General features: G+C 43.8%; 1 protein-coding gene across 1 annotated transcript in view; it reads left to right on the top strand.

Moving 5' to 3' along the window:
- Positions 1 to 19852, top strand: part of NKAPD1 (NKAP domain containing 1) — a 184992-nt gene that overhangs the window by 102854 nt on the left and 62286 nt on the right. Inside the window, exon 6 of the mRNA XM_078682301.1 lies at positions 4862 to 5011. Within this exon, the coding sequence (XP_078538427.1) occupies positions 4862 to 5011 (150 nt within the window). The remainder of the gene's footprint in view (positions 1 to 4861; positions 5012 to 19852) is intronic.

Raw genomic sequence — 19852 nt, 5'->3', positions numbered from 1 at the left:
AGTGGAACCAGGCTCAAGTTCAGTTAACAGATCTAGTGTTGGTAGACGGCCGCACCCATCGCTCTCTGCAGTGGTGGAATACACAAAACTTTTCCAAGGGGTGGCCATTCGTCGACCCGGTTCCACAGATACTACTAACAGCAGACGCATCTCTCACTGAATGGGGAGCTCATCTTCAAAAACATACCATTCAGGGCATGTGAACCCCACAACAAAAACAACTCCACATAAACCATTTGAAACTACTAGTAATTTTTCTAGCATTGAAAGCTTTTCAACTGCATCTAGTAGGCAAAACTGTCCTGGTTCGTACAGACAACATTACAGCAATGTACTACATACAAAAACAGGGGACACACACACTCTCTACAGCTTTCACAACTAGCTTAAGCATATGGAGATGGACCATACCTCAATACATATATCTCCTTGCAGAACACCTCCCAGGAGTAAACAACCAAATTGCAGATCTGCTCAGTCAAAGACAACAGGTCCACGAATTGGAACTGCATCCTCAAGTTCTCCCATTCTTCCAGATGTGGGGCTACCCAGAAATAGATCTCTTCGCCACACACCTCAATACAAAATGCCCAAGCTTCGCATCCAGGTATCCTCACGCATTGTCCAAAGGCAATGTGCTGTGGATGAACTGGTCAGGAAAATGTACTTACGATTTTTCACCTCTCCAGCTAATTCCATTAGTGGTTCGGAAGCTCAAACAACATTCCCTAACAATGATCCTAGTTGCTACCACATGGGCTCGACAACCATGGTTTCCAACCCTGTTAGAACTATCGGCAGTTCATCACCAAAAACTACACCTCTCCCCCAAGCTTCTCACTCAGAACCATGGAGAGATGAGACATCCAGATCCCAGTCAACTCAACCTTGCAATCTAGCACCTGAAGTCATAGTTTGGCTACCTTAATCTTCCGCCAGACTGCATGAACGTCATTAAAGAGGCTAGACGCCCTATCACAAGAGCATGCTATGCTGCAAAGTGGAAACGATTTGTAATTTACTGTGCAAACAATAAAATCAATGCACTAGATGCCTCCATGCAAAACATCATGTGCTATCTGTTACTCCTACAGCGTTCTAACTTAGCATATACATCTATACGCTTACACCTTGCTGCAATAGCAGCGTACCTACAAAACAGGCAACATTTGTCTTTGTTTTGAGTGCCTGCTATCAAAGCCTTCATGGAACGTCTCAAAAGAATATTTTCTCCTAGACTTCCACCCTCTCCAGTGTGGAATCTTAATATAGTCCTTACAAGACTCACAGGTCCACCCTTTTAGCCATTGCATAAATGTTAACTTCAATTTCTCACCTGGAAGGTAGCCTTCCTTATTGCCATCACATCTCTTAGAAGAGTAGGTGCGCTCCAGGCACTAACTATACAAGAAACATTTTTACAAATTCACCAAACTAAAGTGGTCCTTAGGACTAACCCTAAGTTTTAACCTAAATTCGTTTTTGCATTTCATCTCAACCAATCTGTTGAGTTACCTATTTTTTCCCTCAACCAGACTCAGTGGCAGAACGCTCTCTTCATACATTGGATGTAAAAAGAGCCATACTATATTACATTGAAATAACTAAACTTTTCAGAAAACTAAACCACTCCTTGTTGCTTTTTCATCACCGCATAAAGGCAATCCCATATCAAAAGCAGGTATTGTACGGTGGATAGTTAAGTGCATCCAGATATGCTACATTAAAGCTGAGCACACATTAACAATTCCCCCTTAGGGCGCACTCTATTTGCAAACTAGGGGCTTCTATGACATTCTTAAGGAACATACCCTTAGATGACATCTGCAAAGCTGCAACATGGTCTACACCACACACATTCGCAAAACACTATTGTGTAGATTGGTTAGCTAAACAACAAGCTAGTGTGGGCCAGGCAGTTTTAAGAACACTATTTCAAACCACTGCAACAGATACAGGTTAGCCACCGCTTGAGAGATAACTGTTATATAGTCTATGCTAAAGCATATGATCTACAGCTCATATGCCTCGAACGAAAAATGCTACTTACCCAGTATGCATCTGTTCTTGGCATATAGAGCTGTAGAGCCATATCCGCCCACCCGCCTCCCCGGGTACCTTTATCTGTTGCAGTATTATCTTACTTAGAAACACTATACATGGACATCTCTTTACTACCTATACTAACTCCAACCTCACCCTTACGGCAAAACAATCTGAGGATGGAGTGGATGCCCATGCACATTATCACCAAAAGGAGGAGTCACCTACCTCATGACTGGAAAGGCTTCTTCGAAGAAAAACAAAGTGCAAACATCCGGAACCAACACTAGATGGCGATTTATGCTAAAGCATATGGCTCTACAGCTCTGTATGCCAAGAACAGATGCATACAGGGTAAGTAGCATTTTCCTTCTTTGCCAAGTCCAAATCACTCCAACACAGATCCTGCCTTCTTACTAAAAAGGCAGGACCCATCAACTGGCATATGCATGAGGGAGGCCTGTGCATCGTCTGAAGATCCAGTTAAACACATCCACTTGTGGCTACAAAGTATGACACTAGTACCAACTGCCCTCCACAGGCAATCCGTGGTTTCCATAACTACGTGAACAATATTTGACTGCGTCCTGTCCATCATGAATTGTCTGAGCCAAGAAGACTGCTGGAAGGATCTTGCAGGCCGTGTCCAACGGCACATGCATGTTGCTACCCAACAAACAAATAGGATTTACAGATCGGCAAGCATGTTTTCCTCTGCCAGCCCAGCATTGCAAACGCCAAAAGCCTCTTGGACCCATTGTCTGGTGTAGTAGTTGGAAATTAATTAGGATTAACCATACTGGTCGACGCCTGCACAATAATGTTCTCTGGAATGAGATGCTTGGTAAGAAAATGACGACATCAGTCTGTGCTTTACATGTGTTTACAATGTGGGTATTGTCTAATGCTTAAAGTGTCTTAATATTGTTGGTAATTTCATTGTTTGATTTTGTTTGTTTTGGTATTAATGTAAAAATGTATATTGCTGCCAATAATTCATATGTTGGTGTGAAGTGTTTGGGTTGTATTTTTATATGTGGTTTTATATATGTTTGTATATAATTTTCAGCCCTGACGGAGCTCTATAAGTTGTTGGAACGAAGCGCATTGAATGTACTTTGCTTTATTTATTTTTACCCATCAATTTCAACAAACACAAGGAGATGATGGACGGAGTGCTGAAGCTTTTCAGACACTCCACCCCAGTCACAGATCTAGGTTAAACCCTCATCGTTCTTTAGCTCACTTTGCCACCCCAGTTTGTACCCAGCCATATGCTAATCAGTTTTGACCCTGTGCCTCATGGGAACAGTCCAGCCCAAACTGCCAGGCCAGGTCCTTCATGGACTAGAAACAAGCATCCTGGGACTGGTTTCGGGGTAACATCCCTCATCAGCCAGGCTAGTATGAATCCAGTGGCAAAGTGAGCAAGTGACCCACGTCTGGGCATATCCTGCCAACTTAGGGCGAACAAGGCAAACACAAGGAGATGATGTATGGAGTGATGCAACTTTTAAGACACTAGCCCCCAGTAATCAATCTGGGTGGTTTAAATCCATCATTGTTCTTTAGCACACTTCGCCACCCCAGTTTGGACCCAGGGGTGTTACCCCGAACCGGTTCCAGGATGCTTGTTTCCGGTCCAGGGAAGACCTGGCTTGGCAGTTCGGGCTGGACGGTTCCCACCAGGACCATGTCAAGACTGATTTGCACATGGCTGGGCCTCAGGGAGTGTGCCATGTTGTGTTTTCACAATGGTTTGCACCCTTTCTTGCATCCTGCTAGGGCTGGGTGCAAGCAATTTCATTTGTGGGTCCCTTTTGATGGCATTGTACATGCTGCAGCCCTCAGGGACCCCCTTTAGTACCCATTCCCTGTGTACCAGGGGCACCATTTGCTAAGGACTTACAGGGGTACTAAAGTCCTTCCCAAGTGGTGAGCAATTGAGCATGTCTTTGCTTTAGGGAAAGAGCACAGGCATTTGGGCCATGGTTAGGACGGACCCAGTGCACATCAGTTAAAAAACATCAGTATTGGGGACAAAGAGTGGGGGTTACCATGACATAAAGGGGCACTTTCATACACAATTCTGATACATATTCTTGTCCTTGGGATTGCTGCATTTACTGTAGAACTTCGAACATGAAGTGGAACTGTCTCAAAAATGGCCTCAGGGCTGTGTCCACGCATGTGACTGGGATCAGGGTTTACACGAAGGCCACAACTTCTTTTTGTTTTCAGCAACATAAAGCTTTGCCTCCTGGCCTCTGATTGCTTTTTGGTGCATGAGAATGGATTTATCAAGCAACTCAGAATTGTGGCCCCAGCCTAAACACATATAGTTCATGTCCTTGAACAAGATCTGTTTCCTGCAGTTGCAGCTTTGTTTGATATCTGTTGTTTTCCTTGGGGTCATCATTTCCTAGTACACTGGATTGAAATAGTTTAGAAGTTGTTGGAAAAATGACCAAGTTGGGAGCAGATCCCCAGGTCCTCATCATAAACCACAGAAGGGGAATGTCGACCAGTTCAGAGGCGCACTGGACCACCTGGCAGTGCTGATGTAAATGTTTTCTGTTCCAGGCTGGCGTCTGGGGCATGTTCTAAAAAAAAAAAAAGGGAATCTTTGGTTAGAAGTTTCCATTAGAATGTGTCTTTGAAGCCAATACCACTTATATGTAAATTTGACTTTATGAAGAGCTTTTGCATATGCTGTCTTTGAGAGTGCTATATGAAACCTTTAAGTCATGGGCTCAAAGCTAAAAGGGCCACCTTTGCAGTTTTTTTCTGCGAATCATTGTTAAATGTCTGTTTACAGGACACACATGCGTTGTGATGGCTTTGATGGTGATGTTCAAAGGCACATGAGAAGTAAGAGTCATGATCCAGTGACCTCGGAGAAAGAGCTTCGAAAAGTTCGGTCTTTGAATAAACGCTTTTATGAATGTGAGGCTAGCATCCCCGAGAGGTGAGTAGAGCATCAGAATCTAGGTTTTATCTTGAAGAGAACTCACACAACTTTCCTGTTTTTAAATTGCCCACCCTTGTACCCCTTTGTCATACATGAAGACTGAGATGAGCTGTTCTTATTATAAACTATAGAATACATGTATTTAAAGTCGTTAGTTGCATTGAACATTTACTTATTAAAATAAGTGATACACACAAGCATACAAGTCTTTTTTTTCAGACCACCTTCGAAATGGACATACTTGCAGCTAGGTATTTCATAAATGGTAATATTTAGCTTTAATTTTCCTTTCATATTGCACACGTTTAAGTTGTTGGAAGTTACATCGTTTGCCAAGCACTGCATAAAAAGACCTAGTCATATCTGAGTAACAATACTTCTTACCAACTTCAGACATTGCAACACACAATGGCATCAACAGTTACAGGAGCAGATATTCCGCCAATCAGCCAAAAACATTGCCTGCACAGCCACCCTCCAATCCCTCGCAACCAATCAGAGCACAAAAATGGAATTCCTCAATCCGAGCACTACTACTTACATACACGAGGAAATGAAGATCAATTCCCAAGCAGAAGGAACATCATACCAGGATGTGTCCCTCCATCTGACAATGACAATTGAGGGTGAAATGACATAAGTCATTAGTCAACATTTTTGACATTCAGAAGGCTCCACAACAGACAAACCAATGTCTGTGGATAAAATGTGTTATAAGAAAGGGTCTCTGGTAATTTAACTGCATCGGCCTTCCTCAGGCACACATGTAGGGCTTGCTACAGCCTTTATGACTGTTAAGGAATGTGTATCTTGTTTCCTGGGACTTTGTTATGATTGAATTTTGTTGTGCTCTGGGTATATCCTAATGTACTAGCTGGAGCTGAACTAAAATGAGCTTGGCATATTAGGTAATTTCTGAAATTGTTAGACTTGTAACAGTGAGTAGTTTGCTTCATATTGAAGTCTTCCTATACAATTGATGTTTGCTCTCTGTTAGTTTCAGGTATGTTCGCTGTTATCAGTGGTCTTTGATTTTGGTGAGATTCCTGGGCCAAGAAGCTGGATCTTTCACCTTTAGTGTTTATGAGATTCCAAGGATACTCTTGAGATGCTTTGAAGTGGCCTCCATAAGGTCTGCAACTTTTTTATAGGGTCTGTTTTAGATTATTGAAGTTAGGACTGTTGTGTTATGGCCTGGGTGTTCTTGTGAGTCTTGGGTCCCATCCATTAGGTTGGTGTGTGAAGGCACACAGAGGCACTCAATCATCAGCTTCTGTGACATCTTGCCTCCTCTCTTTATGCATTCTGGGCAGCCCTAATGTCACCACCAGAGGTTTACACCACTTTGAGTTCACTATAAGTGCTACTAGAAGTTTAGCCATGACAGCAGAGTACCAGACCAAAATGTGGGAACACAGTCTGCCTCCACACCAAGTTCATGGTGGCAACTGCTCTTTAACCAGGCTGTGGGTGACTTTTGATGGCCAATCGTAGTGCAGTGGCACAAGCTTTTCCTGTTCCGATGCAAAGATGGAAATATATATTAACACAATTGGTGAAATCTGTATATTCAATCTGTACCTCCATATTAGAATACTTCACTTCCCCACTTTATGTGTCTTGTGTGATGGTGAAAATGTGTTACTCATGGACCATGTGCTGTCCGAAATGTTTCCTCTTATGGAACATCTCACATGTCACATTGTATGCTAATTCTCTCCATAAAGATTAATATTTTTCTCAGTTTCTCTTTCCTTGGAGCTTGATGTCTAGGTTGCAATCAACATTCAGTCCAGAGACCTGCTCTGGAGCAGTGCAAGACTGAAACCTGTTTGTCCACCTGGGAAGTCTAGTCCCAGATTATTTATAGTAACCTTCCCGCTCCCTGGCATTTGGCAACTGGCTCTTCAATGTACATGCCGCTGTCCATTAGATGCTCCACCATCCTTCAGCATAGAAAGCTCAGAAAAATTCCTATAAAGATGCATTATGTTTGAGGTGCTAGGGTTATGAGATTTGAATCTGGCATACCTTGCAACTTTGCCTTGACTTGAACTCAGCAACTCCAGTTTGGGTAAGTTTAGTATCAGGAGCCTGTAACAACTACTCATTTGGCCTTTGGAAGCAACTCTGTTGCCCTAGCTCAGATAATGATGTGTGAGGCAAAATGCCTTTTGCTTATTCTACCAAGGATGTCACTTTTCCCAGGTACCAGAGATAAAAGTTGGAGCTGCTGTCTCTTGTAGGAGGACAAGGAGCTGGATTGCTGTGTTTGCAAAGGAACTCCCTGACTTCGTAATTGGTCCTAAGCATCAAATTGTCACTCTTTTGCTTGGGATCCCCAAGCACTTTGTACAAATAATTATGTTGGCACGTGAACGTCCCCTGCATGATGTAAAATTGTGTTCCATGCCCTTTGTGCCTGAACTTCATACATAGGATCATGCTTTTATTGATTTGTGGGCATGCCCTACACTCACTAATCCCAAGAGCATGCGGTTACCTAGGTGTGGTCTTTTGACAGTGATAGGTTTTGAACCTAGCCCTGAACTGGGAGGAGAGAGAACCAAGCTCTATTTTGGTGTGACAGCGGACTATCGTCCTAGTCGCGGGTTTCATTCATGGAGTATGGTCATGGTAGCATACCATGGTTGGTGAATTATAGTGACATGCGTGTACCTGTGAGACATGAATGCACGCTTACAGGCCCATTTATTTTCCCACTGCCCCTCTGCACAGTAAGTGACACTGCTGGATTTCCCATCACCTATCTCCCCAGAACGTAACATCACTGCTTTTCCCATCCTTCATCTGCACAGTAAGTGACCTTACTAGTTCCCCACACCCCCACCTACCCGTCTACCTTTTACTCCTCATTCATCCCCGGGCTTATTTAATGGCGGCTGCATCGACTAGGTCAGTGGGCGCACACAGCTGGCACGCCAAAGGCAAGCTCATTTGTGCCTGGACCTCGCTTAATGCCATGAACCCCATGGCCTGCCTGTACCCACTGATACCTTGCTGCGCTTCTCCATGCTCTTAACTCTGGCCACTGCTTACCGCAATGGTTCCACTCTGTACTACACAACACAGAAGGAGCGTTCCAGTGCATCTCTTGCAAATTCTCATGCACTCTCCCACACCCTCCACCCTCCACTCCCACACCAACAGCTCCCAGTATCTCACTTGCTCACACACCAGCTATCCACTCACACAGACCAATGACCAACCAAACAACATGCCACACTCATCCATGCTTTTGAACACATGCTCTCTCACCAAAGGTGCTACGAGATATGCAGCCTAATGCATGACCTCCCTTCGAACCTACTCTCTCTCAATGAAACACGGCTAACCCCTCCTTGACGCAGGGCATCACTACAGCCATCTCAGCATGCTAAAAGAGATCAATGGGCAAGACCATCAGCACAAGCCCGGAATTGGAGTCCCCATCATTTTTAAACATACCATCAGCTGCACCACCTACAAGGACACCTTCACCAGCTAGATGGAATACCTCATGTTCAAGGTGAGCATCACAGCCAACTTCTCCCTCGGCTGAACTCTAGTATACAGATATCAGGAACCCACACAAAAAAGTTTGCCAGAGACATCACAGACTTAGTTGCACACATCATCAACCCAGCACCTTCATGCTCCTTGCAGATCTCAACTTTCCACACCGACCCAAAGTCTTCAGCCTTCTAGAAAACCTCACAAACCTTGGCCTCATCCAGCACCTTACCAAACCCACCCACACAGCTTGGCCCTGATTTTCTCCTAAATTAGCAACATCAAGGTCGACAATCCAGCTGGTATGACCTGAACAGACCAAACCCTTGCCAGTTTTACCATACCTGCCCATCACCATCACCGACCTCACACCTCTAAAACTGCCTGATGCAGCTGGATAAGCACTGGCTGGATAACATCAATGACGTGCTGAAAGCCATCAAACTATCAGCAGCTGGATCCTCAGACCTCAGGCTGACAAAACACCACTAAAAACAGCTGGAGCGCAATGGGGAACACACCTCAGAATAAAACATGTTCAAATCAGCCCTAAGGCGCTACCACAAACAGATATGGTACAAAGCTCTTGCAGATCGCTTTGATGCCAGCACTAACTGCAATAAGGAAATCTTTGCCATCATTTAAGATTTCATAACACCACCTGCTGCCTCCAGCTACATCACCCACTCACAAGACCTTTGCAAAAAGCTCTTGGAACTCGATAAAAATCACCTCCAAAAACCACAAATGCGACCCTCCACCAAACCCAGTCATCTGCACATCTGAACTTCCTATAACTGCTGATTAATCAACCCAGACCTCATGACCTGCCGTCACTACCATAAACATCGCTGCCCCCCTTGAAGACCATCACTTGGAGGCTCCATCAGACCCTTGACCCCACCACACCTTCACCAAAGGACTTCTACCAATCAGCGAAGCACTAACACCCTCAGTGCCTCCATCAACTCAGCCACATTCCCGAACACCTGGAAAAATGCCACTGTCCTGCCCCTGCTCAAGACCGTACCCAGCAACGCTCTTAAAGAAACTAATCCACTGATGCCTCACTGACGAGCTCCTTGACACCACGCAGTCCAGCTTTAGGCCCAGCTACAGTACAGAAACTGCACTCATCGCCGCCACAGACTACAAACTCATGATCTTAACAGAGGAGACACCACAGCGCTTCTTCTCCTGGATCTCTTTGCAGCCTTTGACACCATCTCACACCCCATCCTCATCCGACGCCTGCGAGATAATGTCATCTAAGGATCCGCTCTTATTAATCTGCTCCTTCTTAATGGATAGAATGCAAGTGGTCAGCATGTTATCTTACTCCTTGGAATCACACAAACTCATATGCGTAGTGCATCAAGGTTCATCATTGAACCCCACCCTCTTCAACGCATACATGACTCCTCCGGCCAACGTCATTCACAAAAAACAACATCCTCGCTACTCCGACGATAAGCAACTTATACTCTTCCTCTCAGATAAGATGGTCTTCCTCTATTTCTCTCTCTCTCTCCCTCTCCCCCTCCTCCTCCCTCTGTAAGCAATGGAAGGGAGCAACAACCCTATATGAGGAATGGTTCATGCAAGTGCCCGTGGTAATTGACCCTGGCATAAGGGTCCATCGGACAGGGACTTGCTAAGCAAGTGTGCCGAAGAAATTGCGGGACTGCCAGACCAGCAGTGCGACCTTCATCATTTATCCCCATCATAGCCCTCCAGCAACTGGGGGCGGTGTGTCTGTGTGGTAGGCACTAAAGCAGGGATAAGTGCCAGCTGGTAGTTTGTGTGCCCTATTAGTGGACTGTGTAAAGCAAGTGAACTGCAAAGTGTGTAGTTTGGTCAGAGCCAGTGCTGAAGTTAAAGTGACCCGAGGGGTGCCCTGTGGGCATCTCATGAAGAATCAAGGTCTTGGCCTCGGCACTAATTGCCGAAGATATCATCTGGCGATCACCATGCCAAAGAATCCTAATCTGCAAGAGTGTGGTCATCATGCTTAAGAAGCAGCTCCAGGTACTCATTGGAGAGTCTGAGTGAGCTGTGTTTTGTGGTCTATAATGCCAGAATGAGCAGGGACCTACAGCCTGATGCTTGGGAGTGGGCCTCCATTGAATGCCTTAGCCCCTGTCACAACTCTCTGAGCAACGCACTGCGATGCTGGCTGCTGCACGGCTCATGGGAGAACAATGCCTTGTGCTGACTGGAGGCTCCTTTTGCTGGTAAGATTCTGCTGCCATAGCTGTGGCAGAAGAGGGCCAAGGTGCTACTGCAAACGTGGTAGGAGACTGAACTAGTCAAGGCCTGACGGGGAGACCCTCGAGGGACAGGTGAAGGGCTAATGGAAGCCCCTAGAGCACAAAGACTTGCACCTGTAAAACGGGTATTCGTGCAGCGATTATGCAGTGGAATTGTATGTTTTCTGTGTAATAATAAAGTATTTGTCTTTTATACAAAGTGAAGCACTGAGCAGAACATTGATCTTGTTGCGCTGCTAAGAACATGGTGTTGATTCTCAAGCCTGAGTAATTCTGTACACCCCGTGCTAACCTCTCTGAGAAGCCAGTGATTGCTCACCCTTGCTGCTACTGAGAGTCCAGTGCGGAAAGGGATGTACTTGCCTAGTTTGCAGAGCCATAAAGGGGCAATCCCTAGAACAGCTGTGGTAAAAGGCGTAAATATCCATGTTCTGGTGCAGTATACCCTGCTTGTCTTGTGGACTCCTGAACGGAATCTGACATAACTGAAGAAATATGCACTTTTTTTTTTTTAAAGCCAATTAATTTAAAAAATGCCAATGAAAAGCCTATATTGGTCAATTCGCAACCACTTATTATGAGAAAATAACCTATTTTAATAGAAATATCGCCACTAGAAAATAACATAATTACTAAAAAACAATTTCACCACAATTTGTAAAGGAGGGTGAGAGGAAATAGGAACAATGTAGACTTATATCCTGGAGTCTGAAAGACTAGGGAAACTGGTGCTGCTCCTTTAAGGAATAGCAGACCACCAGTATCTCCTCTTACTTGTAGGTGGCAGGTGAGCCATTTCTTTTTTCCAGCAAGTGCTGACATAATCCTAGAGCACAGAGCTCAACCTCTTATTTGTTTCTTTTGTTTTTGAATATTGCAAAACATTTTTTCTTACTTCACAAAATGACATCTCTTTCCATTAAGTCCTAATTGTGAGAGAAAACTGATTTAATTGTCTGCCTACCTTCTCATCTGGACACCTGTGACGTCTGTAAGATGTAAAAGAAGCTCTTAAAAAAATAGAGAGAATATCAGGCTTCATGGTTTTAAGGAAGAATTGCACAAGCATGAATTGATGATATATCTGATCGACTGGTAGATTGTGTTCCCTCTTCTCCCCTCCTTCCACCATCTCCAAGGGGTTCCTGTTGAGAAGAGAATAAATAAGAAAAAGGCCCCTCGATGTTGAGACCCAATAAGTTGAAGATATCATTCACAACTTGCTTGCTCTAGAGGGCTGCCTTGACATCATGGAGCGGTAGGTTGAGAAAACATTAAAACATTAAATGCTGCAAGATTCCTCTCCAAGCATATCTTTTGTCTCGCTTGTTAATTGGTCTGCAAGTTAAAGAAGATAAGTATTCCACATATGCCAGTCTCTTGATTACTTCAGGACCTGTCCACCATTCTTGGAGATTTTCCTTTGCCTCAGTTAGTATTTTAGACCATGTAGACTTTTCAGTTTTTGTTCATTTTGCTTTCTGCAACACATGTGCCTCCTGTATTCATGACAAAATCTCAACCTATTCCACCTATGGTGCCTATGCCTCCTTCACCGACCCCCGACCCTACCTTACCCTTCTACTGATGCTCCGGTGGCACAAGTGAATAGTCTGAAATCTTCAAGGCTCATATCCATAACATCAAGAAAGCGTTATAAAAATGTGACTAGACATCACCATTCAGTGACATTCTCCTTGGCGTGGTTACTGTTGACACCGCTCCAGGTCTCCTCACTGTTCAAGGTCAGAGAATTGTTACAGATCAACAAACTCTCTTCTCATCAAACCTCAAACCGACTTGTTGTTCTTTTATACTTGTTCGGTTCATCACTATTTTGTAACCCTTTCAAATTCTGCAGCTGCCTGGGTTACGCCTATTAATGATATTATCACCTTCAACGAAGTCTTGGTAAGACATGCTGATAAACTGAACATACTAATATAAATGCTCTAAGAAAAGCCTTTAATCATTTTGAAACAATACATCATCGATCTTCTGATTGTCCTTTGCTGTCCTTGGGTACAGGTTTTCTTCAGCCACTGATGAAGTTGTCTCTAGCTTCAATTAATCCAGCTTGGTTTTCTCCAGGATGTTTGCCGAAGTACACACATCCCTAACGGTACCCTTTCTTCCTGCGCGCAGACCCTCTCCCTAATTCTTTTAGTGGCTGTCGCAAGAAAGCACCATCCCATATCGCCATCCTGTCCAGTGCCTCCTGAGAAAGAAAGCAAAAAATGTGACCCCTTTGTCAGAAAATGTTGTGAAAGATTAGTGATTGTCATAAAAGAGTTTCCAGTAAAGCTCCCAGAGGTACTTAAAGGGAAGTGATGGTCTAAAATTAAGTGATTACTGCTGCTGAGTATTATGCTGACTTGGCTGCCCATTGCAATTGTCATGGCCTGGCACTTCGTCTGTCTTCTTGGCTCTACCTGAGCAGTTTAAAATTGGGAGCAAAATAACAGATTTTAAGTCATACCATTCGCTATGTTTGGGCCCAGGTCCATGTAGGTGCAGAAATGCAGTGCATGAAAGCTGATACACACTTTAGGCAGTCGCCCAGGCGAGGCTTCAGGAGTACAGGAAACATTTGTACAGATCTTTATAAGAGGCATTACTAGCAACAGTGTTCAAGCTCCTCTGTGATCGCAGTAGTACCATCAAAGTGCTTTTAATCTTGAAAAAACTCGAAAAGAAAAAGGCAAACACCAGCTTCTGATGGAAAACAACCCAAACAGTCTTCTCTTCCTTTCACAACTCCATTAGAGGATCATCTGGCAGAGTAGGCGAGAAAAACATGCCCATGTATGCTGAATATTGTGCATAATGACTATTCTCTGGCTTTACATCATCTTCTCTATCCCTTCTGTATCAAAACATTTTTAACAAACTTCGGCAGGTAGCAGAGACGGTACTAGAGATGATTTGTTCAGAGCAGTGGGAACAAGTTCGAGTACGTGTAAGTCCTAGAGGTCGTAGGTGTCATTAAGGGGAGTGTCGAGAGAAGTTTGAAGAAGTGGACTGGAACAGTGCCTTGCACGTTAGTGAAATAGCTGGTGTGTTAGTAGGGCCCCTGACGATGAGGCAGGTGTGGAGTTAAGGGAGGAATTTGCTCATTAGGAATTTTGCTTCCCTTTTGAATAGTGGTGTAGAAGCGATTTTTCTGATGCATGGAGGTAGTGAGTTCCATATTCTTGGCGACGTTCCGGAGAAAACTCTGTCTGAAGGTTTTTTCTGAATGAAGTGAGAGGGTTTCAGGAGTAGGTTGTCGGAGCTCCTACAGTGTCTGTTTCCTCCAGATAAAGTGAGTTTCTGGGATAGGTATTGGGGGGTGTTGTGGTGAAGAGCTTTGTGGGTGATGCAGGCCATCTTTAGGTGGACTCTAGATTCGTAGGGCAGCCAGTTGAGAGCCTTCAGGTGTGGTGATATGTGGTCAAATTTCCTAGATCCTCTTAGGAGTCTTGCTGCTGCGTTGAGATGGGCCTTTAGAGGGCTGTAGAGATTTTGGGCAGTCCTGCAAGGGTAGTACAGCCGTACTCCACCTCGACATGACATGACTAAAGCCTGCACTGCAGTTTTGAGGTCATGGTTCTCGATGAATGGTTTCATCTTTCTGAGATAGCTGAGGTGAAAGTGGGCATTTTTAGCTAACAGGTTGATGTGTGTATGCATGTTAAGGTTTTTACCCAGTGTAATTCCAAGCGATTTGGTAGAGTCCCCCAGAATTGGTGTACAATTTATAGCAGAGATCACCTTGGTGCATTCCTTTATCTCCAACGAGTTTTTAGGGGGGGGATTAAGAGAAATTCAGTTTTGTGCAAGTTTAACTTCACCTCATATGGCATGGATCCACACCATTCATCACCAACTATACCTCCAAGCTTGTGGATCCATGCCATATGACATGCCCTTATTGTCGCTAGAAGTGGAAGATGATGATATAGTTCATGAAACTGGTATAAGGTATAAGCTATGAACTTGATTGAAATCACCACTCCTGATGATATTGTGAGGTGGCTACGACGACGTTGGAATTGTACTATCGTGGGAAGGAACCCTGTTCCCCGGTTTGGATGATATACAAAATAGATGATGTGACTTTGGACAGTATCAGGGGGGCGTGCCTTCTTGTGTACACGGTCCATGTGACAACAGATGTCCGATTTGCTTTTTTGAAGTTGCTGGCCATTCTGCTAGTAAGGGGATCCAACACATTATAAGATAAAAAGAACATCACATGAAACTAAGCTAAAATTGCACGCCACCATGAGCGTATTGATGATATAAGACCGATTGAGTTGGGTGCAGGGTAGAACGTGGCTATATCAAGTGGCCTCAATTGCACTCCATATTATTTAGTAATAAGTGCCCCTCTAGAATGATGGGTGTTGCTTAACCACGATAGCTGAGTGGCATTGAAAATAACGAGGTAAAACCACACGCTAAGATGGCTGCCGCATTTACACCGAGCACTCCCCGCCTTTCCCGGAGTCCCGTTGACTGTGGGACGTGATTGGAGGGTGACATGAAGGGAGGTCTTTAAACTTAAGCAGAACGCGACATTTGGAGTTGGAGCTCCTAAACGCCGGTGGGACGCAGCAGCGGTAAGAATTACAATACTGGACGGGACACGTTCCTTTAATACAAGGCTTTTCGTTTAAGGTGAGGTCATGTATGGGCGTTCTCAGGCTCTATCGAGGATATTGGAACGCAGGTTCGTTTGGCTTCGTGGGTGGCGCCATGACTATGATTGCCGTGGTGAGAACCTTTGCAGAGAACTGGGGTAATTAATTGAGAAATCACAGCAGTAAACCCCAGTTGATAGATTCATAAAAACGCCTGACTCCTTGGATGTGAGAAATACATGTACTCGGTTTCAATATATGGGTTATATATGGTTCCTATATGTACACTTACAGAATCCCAGAAGCACAGTGGGTTTCGCAGGAACACGTGATCAGCTGACACGGAGGTTCCTGAAAGGAGGTGTGTGGGTATGTTGTAACTTCGCAACCTCCAGGTAATTATGTTTTTAATGATCCAAGTGCCACTAGAGCTCTTTGCCATCATTATGCCCGTCTTGTACAGCCGGCTAATTTTATGTTCACGTGTCATTGTCTACCACTACAGGTGTTAAATTGGAAAACACAGTGATTACGTGAAAGGATAACCCATGTAAGCCCTGATGAAGTTGCGATACAAGTTAGCAACGAAACATGTTGGCAGTTCACCATTAGGTTTGGTATAATAAGGACCAATTTTAGCTTGAGAGGTTTGCAGCCCAGAATAAAGTTGGAGTGGCTAGGAAGCGTGTCAATTTTAATGTTGAGAATTACACTTATTCTTTCTCAAGAGGGGTGTTTTGTGGATTCGTGCACGAGTGGGAGTTACTAACTGAGTCTCTCTAGAAAGGAAACCAGTTGTCGGTTTCACTTCTCTTTTCACCTTTCTTTTCTTTCTTATTCACGATTGAGAGAGAGTTACCAATGATGATAAGCGGGTAAAACTGGTAATTGTTGGCCAGTAACCCCTTGTGGCGGTTCCTCCGTGAGGTGCTCTCTCTCTTTCCCCACATTTTTCTATTGTATTATTGTATGAAAGGTGGGGAGTGTGGTGGGCAATGAACATGTTGGTTATTTGTTTTTAAATATGACACTGTGACCTATGTGTATAAAAAGTAAGGCATATTAAGAAGGGAATGTAAGGATATTGTACACCCTGATGTGTCACCTTGCAAAGGAAAATAGTGTCGTCAAGGTGGGGCCCTTCGTTGTTTATAATGGTTTGAGTGGGGGCGGCCCTTTCCTTACTTCCCCCTTGGCTCCAAGTAGATTGACCCGCTTCACTCCTTGCCTGATCCAGTGAAGTCGCCTGCAGGAGTTGCGTGGTGTTGCAGTGGGCGGCCCTGCATTGCTCTGCGTTGGATCTGATGAAACTTTTAGTTAGGCAGTGAAATGTACACTGACTCCAGTGAAGGGTCCAGGACCTTGAAGACAGCACCTGGGGTCAGAATTCACTCCCATGAAGGCCAGCAGAAGGGATTAGACCAGGTCTAGTCAGGTAGAAAGCAGCAAACACTTCTGGAAGCTTGTAGTGTCCCTGTGGCTCAAACAGGAGGCCAGGTATCTGACTCTTGAAGTCACTCCTGGGTTCAAAGCAAGCAGTTCCAAACTTTCTTCTTCAGACAACAGGCCAGTCCTCTTTCTGAATCTTCTCAGGTCCAGGAGTGTTCGGATTTTTAGCTTCTCAGGATGCCACTTTTATACCCAGTTATAAAAAACAATTGGTCCTTCAAACATTACAATTCAAATAGCGATAAATATAGACCGAAATCAGTACTATATTGTATTGAAGATGTCCAGCCGGACATTTAATTTAATGAATCAAGGAAATTAGTACTGATCAAACACAAAGTGATCGAGTGTGGACACAGTCCTGTATCCTTCAAGAAAAAACAAAAGACATAAATAAACACACAGGCAGAGTCCTGACGACTCTGCCGGCGATCGACATATGCTACCGGCTGGAAGTGTGATTGGCACCTAGCCTGTGCTTTGTCTAATCGGACGCCAACCGTCATCACACAAAGCTATCTTGTTAATTCACCTCGATCGCTCATTGCAGAGTTTCCTTACCATCTGGAATCCATTTTCGTTTAACTCCTCCAAGCTCACGCTGCCTAATCAGGCAGCTTATTACCTCAGGCTTGCAAATCTTGTCCTGATGATGATCCAAGTATCTAGCCATGGATCGAAACGTCGTCGACTTCTTTAACAGCTTACACGTTAAACTGATTTGTTAAAACCAGTGCAACAGCTGTTGACCAAAAAAGCTTGCCTTGATTATTTGTATTGGCTCAAAGCTTTTCCTTGTTTTGCCTGAAAAATGTGTGTTTATTTGTCTTTTTTTTTTTCTTGAAGGATACAGGACTGTGTCCCACTTGATCACTTTGTGTTTGATCAGTACTAATTACCATGATTCATTAAATTAAATGTCCGGCTGGACATCTTCAATACAATATAGTACTGATTCCGGTCTATATTTATCGCCATTTGAATTGTAATGTTTGAAGGACCAATTGTTTTTTATAACTAGTTGATACCCAAGGTCCTTCCTACCTTGTGGGTTCCCTTGTTCACACTAAACACTTTTATACCCAGTGTCAGCCTGTGGGTAGAGCGACACACCTTTGTTTAACCCGAAAACTGGTTCTTGTCAATTCTTCTCTTTCCCCTGGGGTTGGATCCAGTCCGTCTAGTGAAACAAAGGGCAAGCAGACCCAAGAGTGAGCTGCATTTGTCAGTGACCGAGTCTGCAGGTTCAGAAATAAACAAAAAAGGCTGGGTACAGCCCCTAAGCTTCCACCGAAGTGCAATTAGGACAGGGGTACGGCTCCTCCCCAGCCATCCTGTCAGGAAGACCCTCACCGTGCCACACCCACTTTGTCAACCCTTTAGGTGGAGTACACATCCCACCATAGGAGAGTCATTAACAGTCATTTGACCCAGGCAGATGGTCCCATTTTGTTTCGGCAGGGAAATGCCTACTTTCTAAATGTAAACACATGTGTCATTCTCAAAATCGTAATTTAAAAACATAATTATTATTAAAATGAATGGAAGACTTATCTTCCTAGTTGCTCTCATACTGAATTTATCACTTAGCAAATGTAATGAGTTAAACCAGTAATAGTCGATGGGAAATAACCTTGCCACAATGAAAAACGACTTTAAGGACTTTTCATTGCAAGGACATGTAAATTTAAGTTTACATGTCCTACTTTTTAAATATCATGTGCTCTGCTCTACGAGCCTTAAGGGTGTACCTTAGTGGTAACTTATAGGTACTAAAAAGGTAGGTTTAGGCCTGGCAGAAGGTTTATCTTGCCTGGTCGAAATAGTATTAAAATTGCCCACACAGGCTGCAGTGGCAGGCCTGAGACATATTTTACAGTGCTGCTTTTCTGGATGGAACGAATGTGTTGTAGCCCACTGGTAGCATTAAATTTACAGGCCCTGGATACATGCAGTATCATATACTAGGGCAGTGCTTGTCAAACGTTTTAGAACCACACGCCACATTTTAGAACAACCAACTTTCTTTGACTCACCTACCTTTAATGGACACAAGGTGGGGCGCTTTTTTTATGTAACTGAAGCATGCATCGTGTGATAGATAGCTCGTTTTCATTTAGACAGCAGATTTTCCATTGAAATGGCCACTAAATTTGCACAGACATACAGTTTTACTAATACAACTATATAGCACACAAATGATAATGTATAGAAATCTGGTTTCTGTGAATATTGAATATTTGTGCATCACTAAGTAAAGTGTCTTGATTTGCTTTGATCGTATTGAAATCTCAGTTTCCAGCACACTTGGATTTACATAACATAACATGTGTATTTGAAAAGCTTATGTTCACAGGTGGGCTTCTTGGCGCTGAATAATAGATGTTTATTGTTGCCAAACTCAATTGTACTCATTTTATCGATCTCAGGAGGATTAAAGTTTGAATGAACCTGCCGGGATTTAACCTGTGACAATAAGGTCAGGCCCCTACAGTGGGTCCTCTAAGTACCAGAACTGGCTTATTAAAAAAAGAGTGCTACATTTGTGGTTTCCTAACTACTGAATGCATACAGTTTATTTACTGGTATTTACATTTTGTTGTGTGTTGAAAAATAAAACCAACCTACACCCTTTCCTTTAACACTCCCTGTGCTCCAGCAAGATTGCCACATAATTCACTATAAAAACTCATCTTACTTTGCACTCAGAGAAAGAGATTTAAGCACCAATCCCTATGTTAAGAAAAGAATAAGCAGCATTTTGTTAGAAGATATAGTCTGACATTTGACCTCTATCTTTGAAGCATGGCAAATGTGACAAGAGGGCACACACAACAAGATGATGGACGGAGTACTGAAACCTTTCAACCAATCGCCCCCCAGTCACAGATCTGGGTTTAAAACTTTGTTCCTTTGCTCACTATGCCACCCCAGTTTGGACCCAGCCATATGCAAATTAGTCTTGACCCTGTTCCTCATGG

Source organism: Lissotriton helveticus, chromosome 3_1, assembly GCF_964261635.1.
Source record: "Lissotriton helveticus chromosome 3_1, aLisHel1.1, whole genome shotgun sequence".
Lineage (NCBI taxonomy): Eukaryota > Metazoa > Chordata > Amphibia > Caudata > Salamandridae > Lissotriton > Lissotriton helveticus.
The sequence above is the reverse complement of the archived record's forward strand: the minus strand, read 5'-3'. Positions and strand labels throughout refer to the sequence as shown.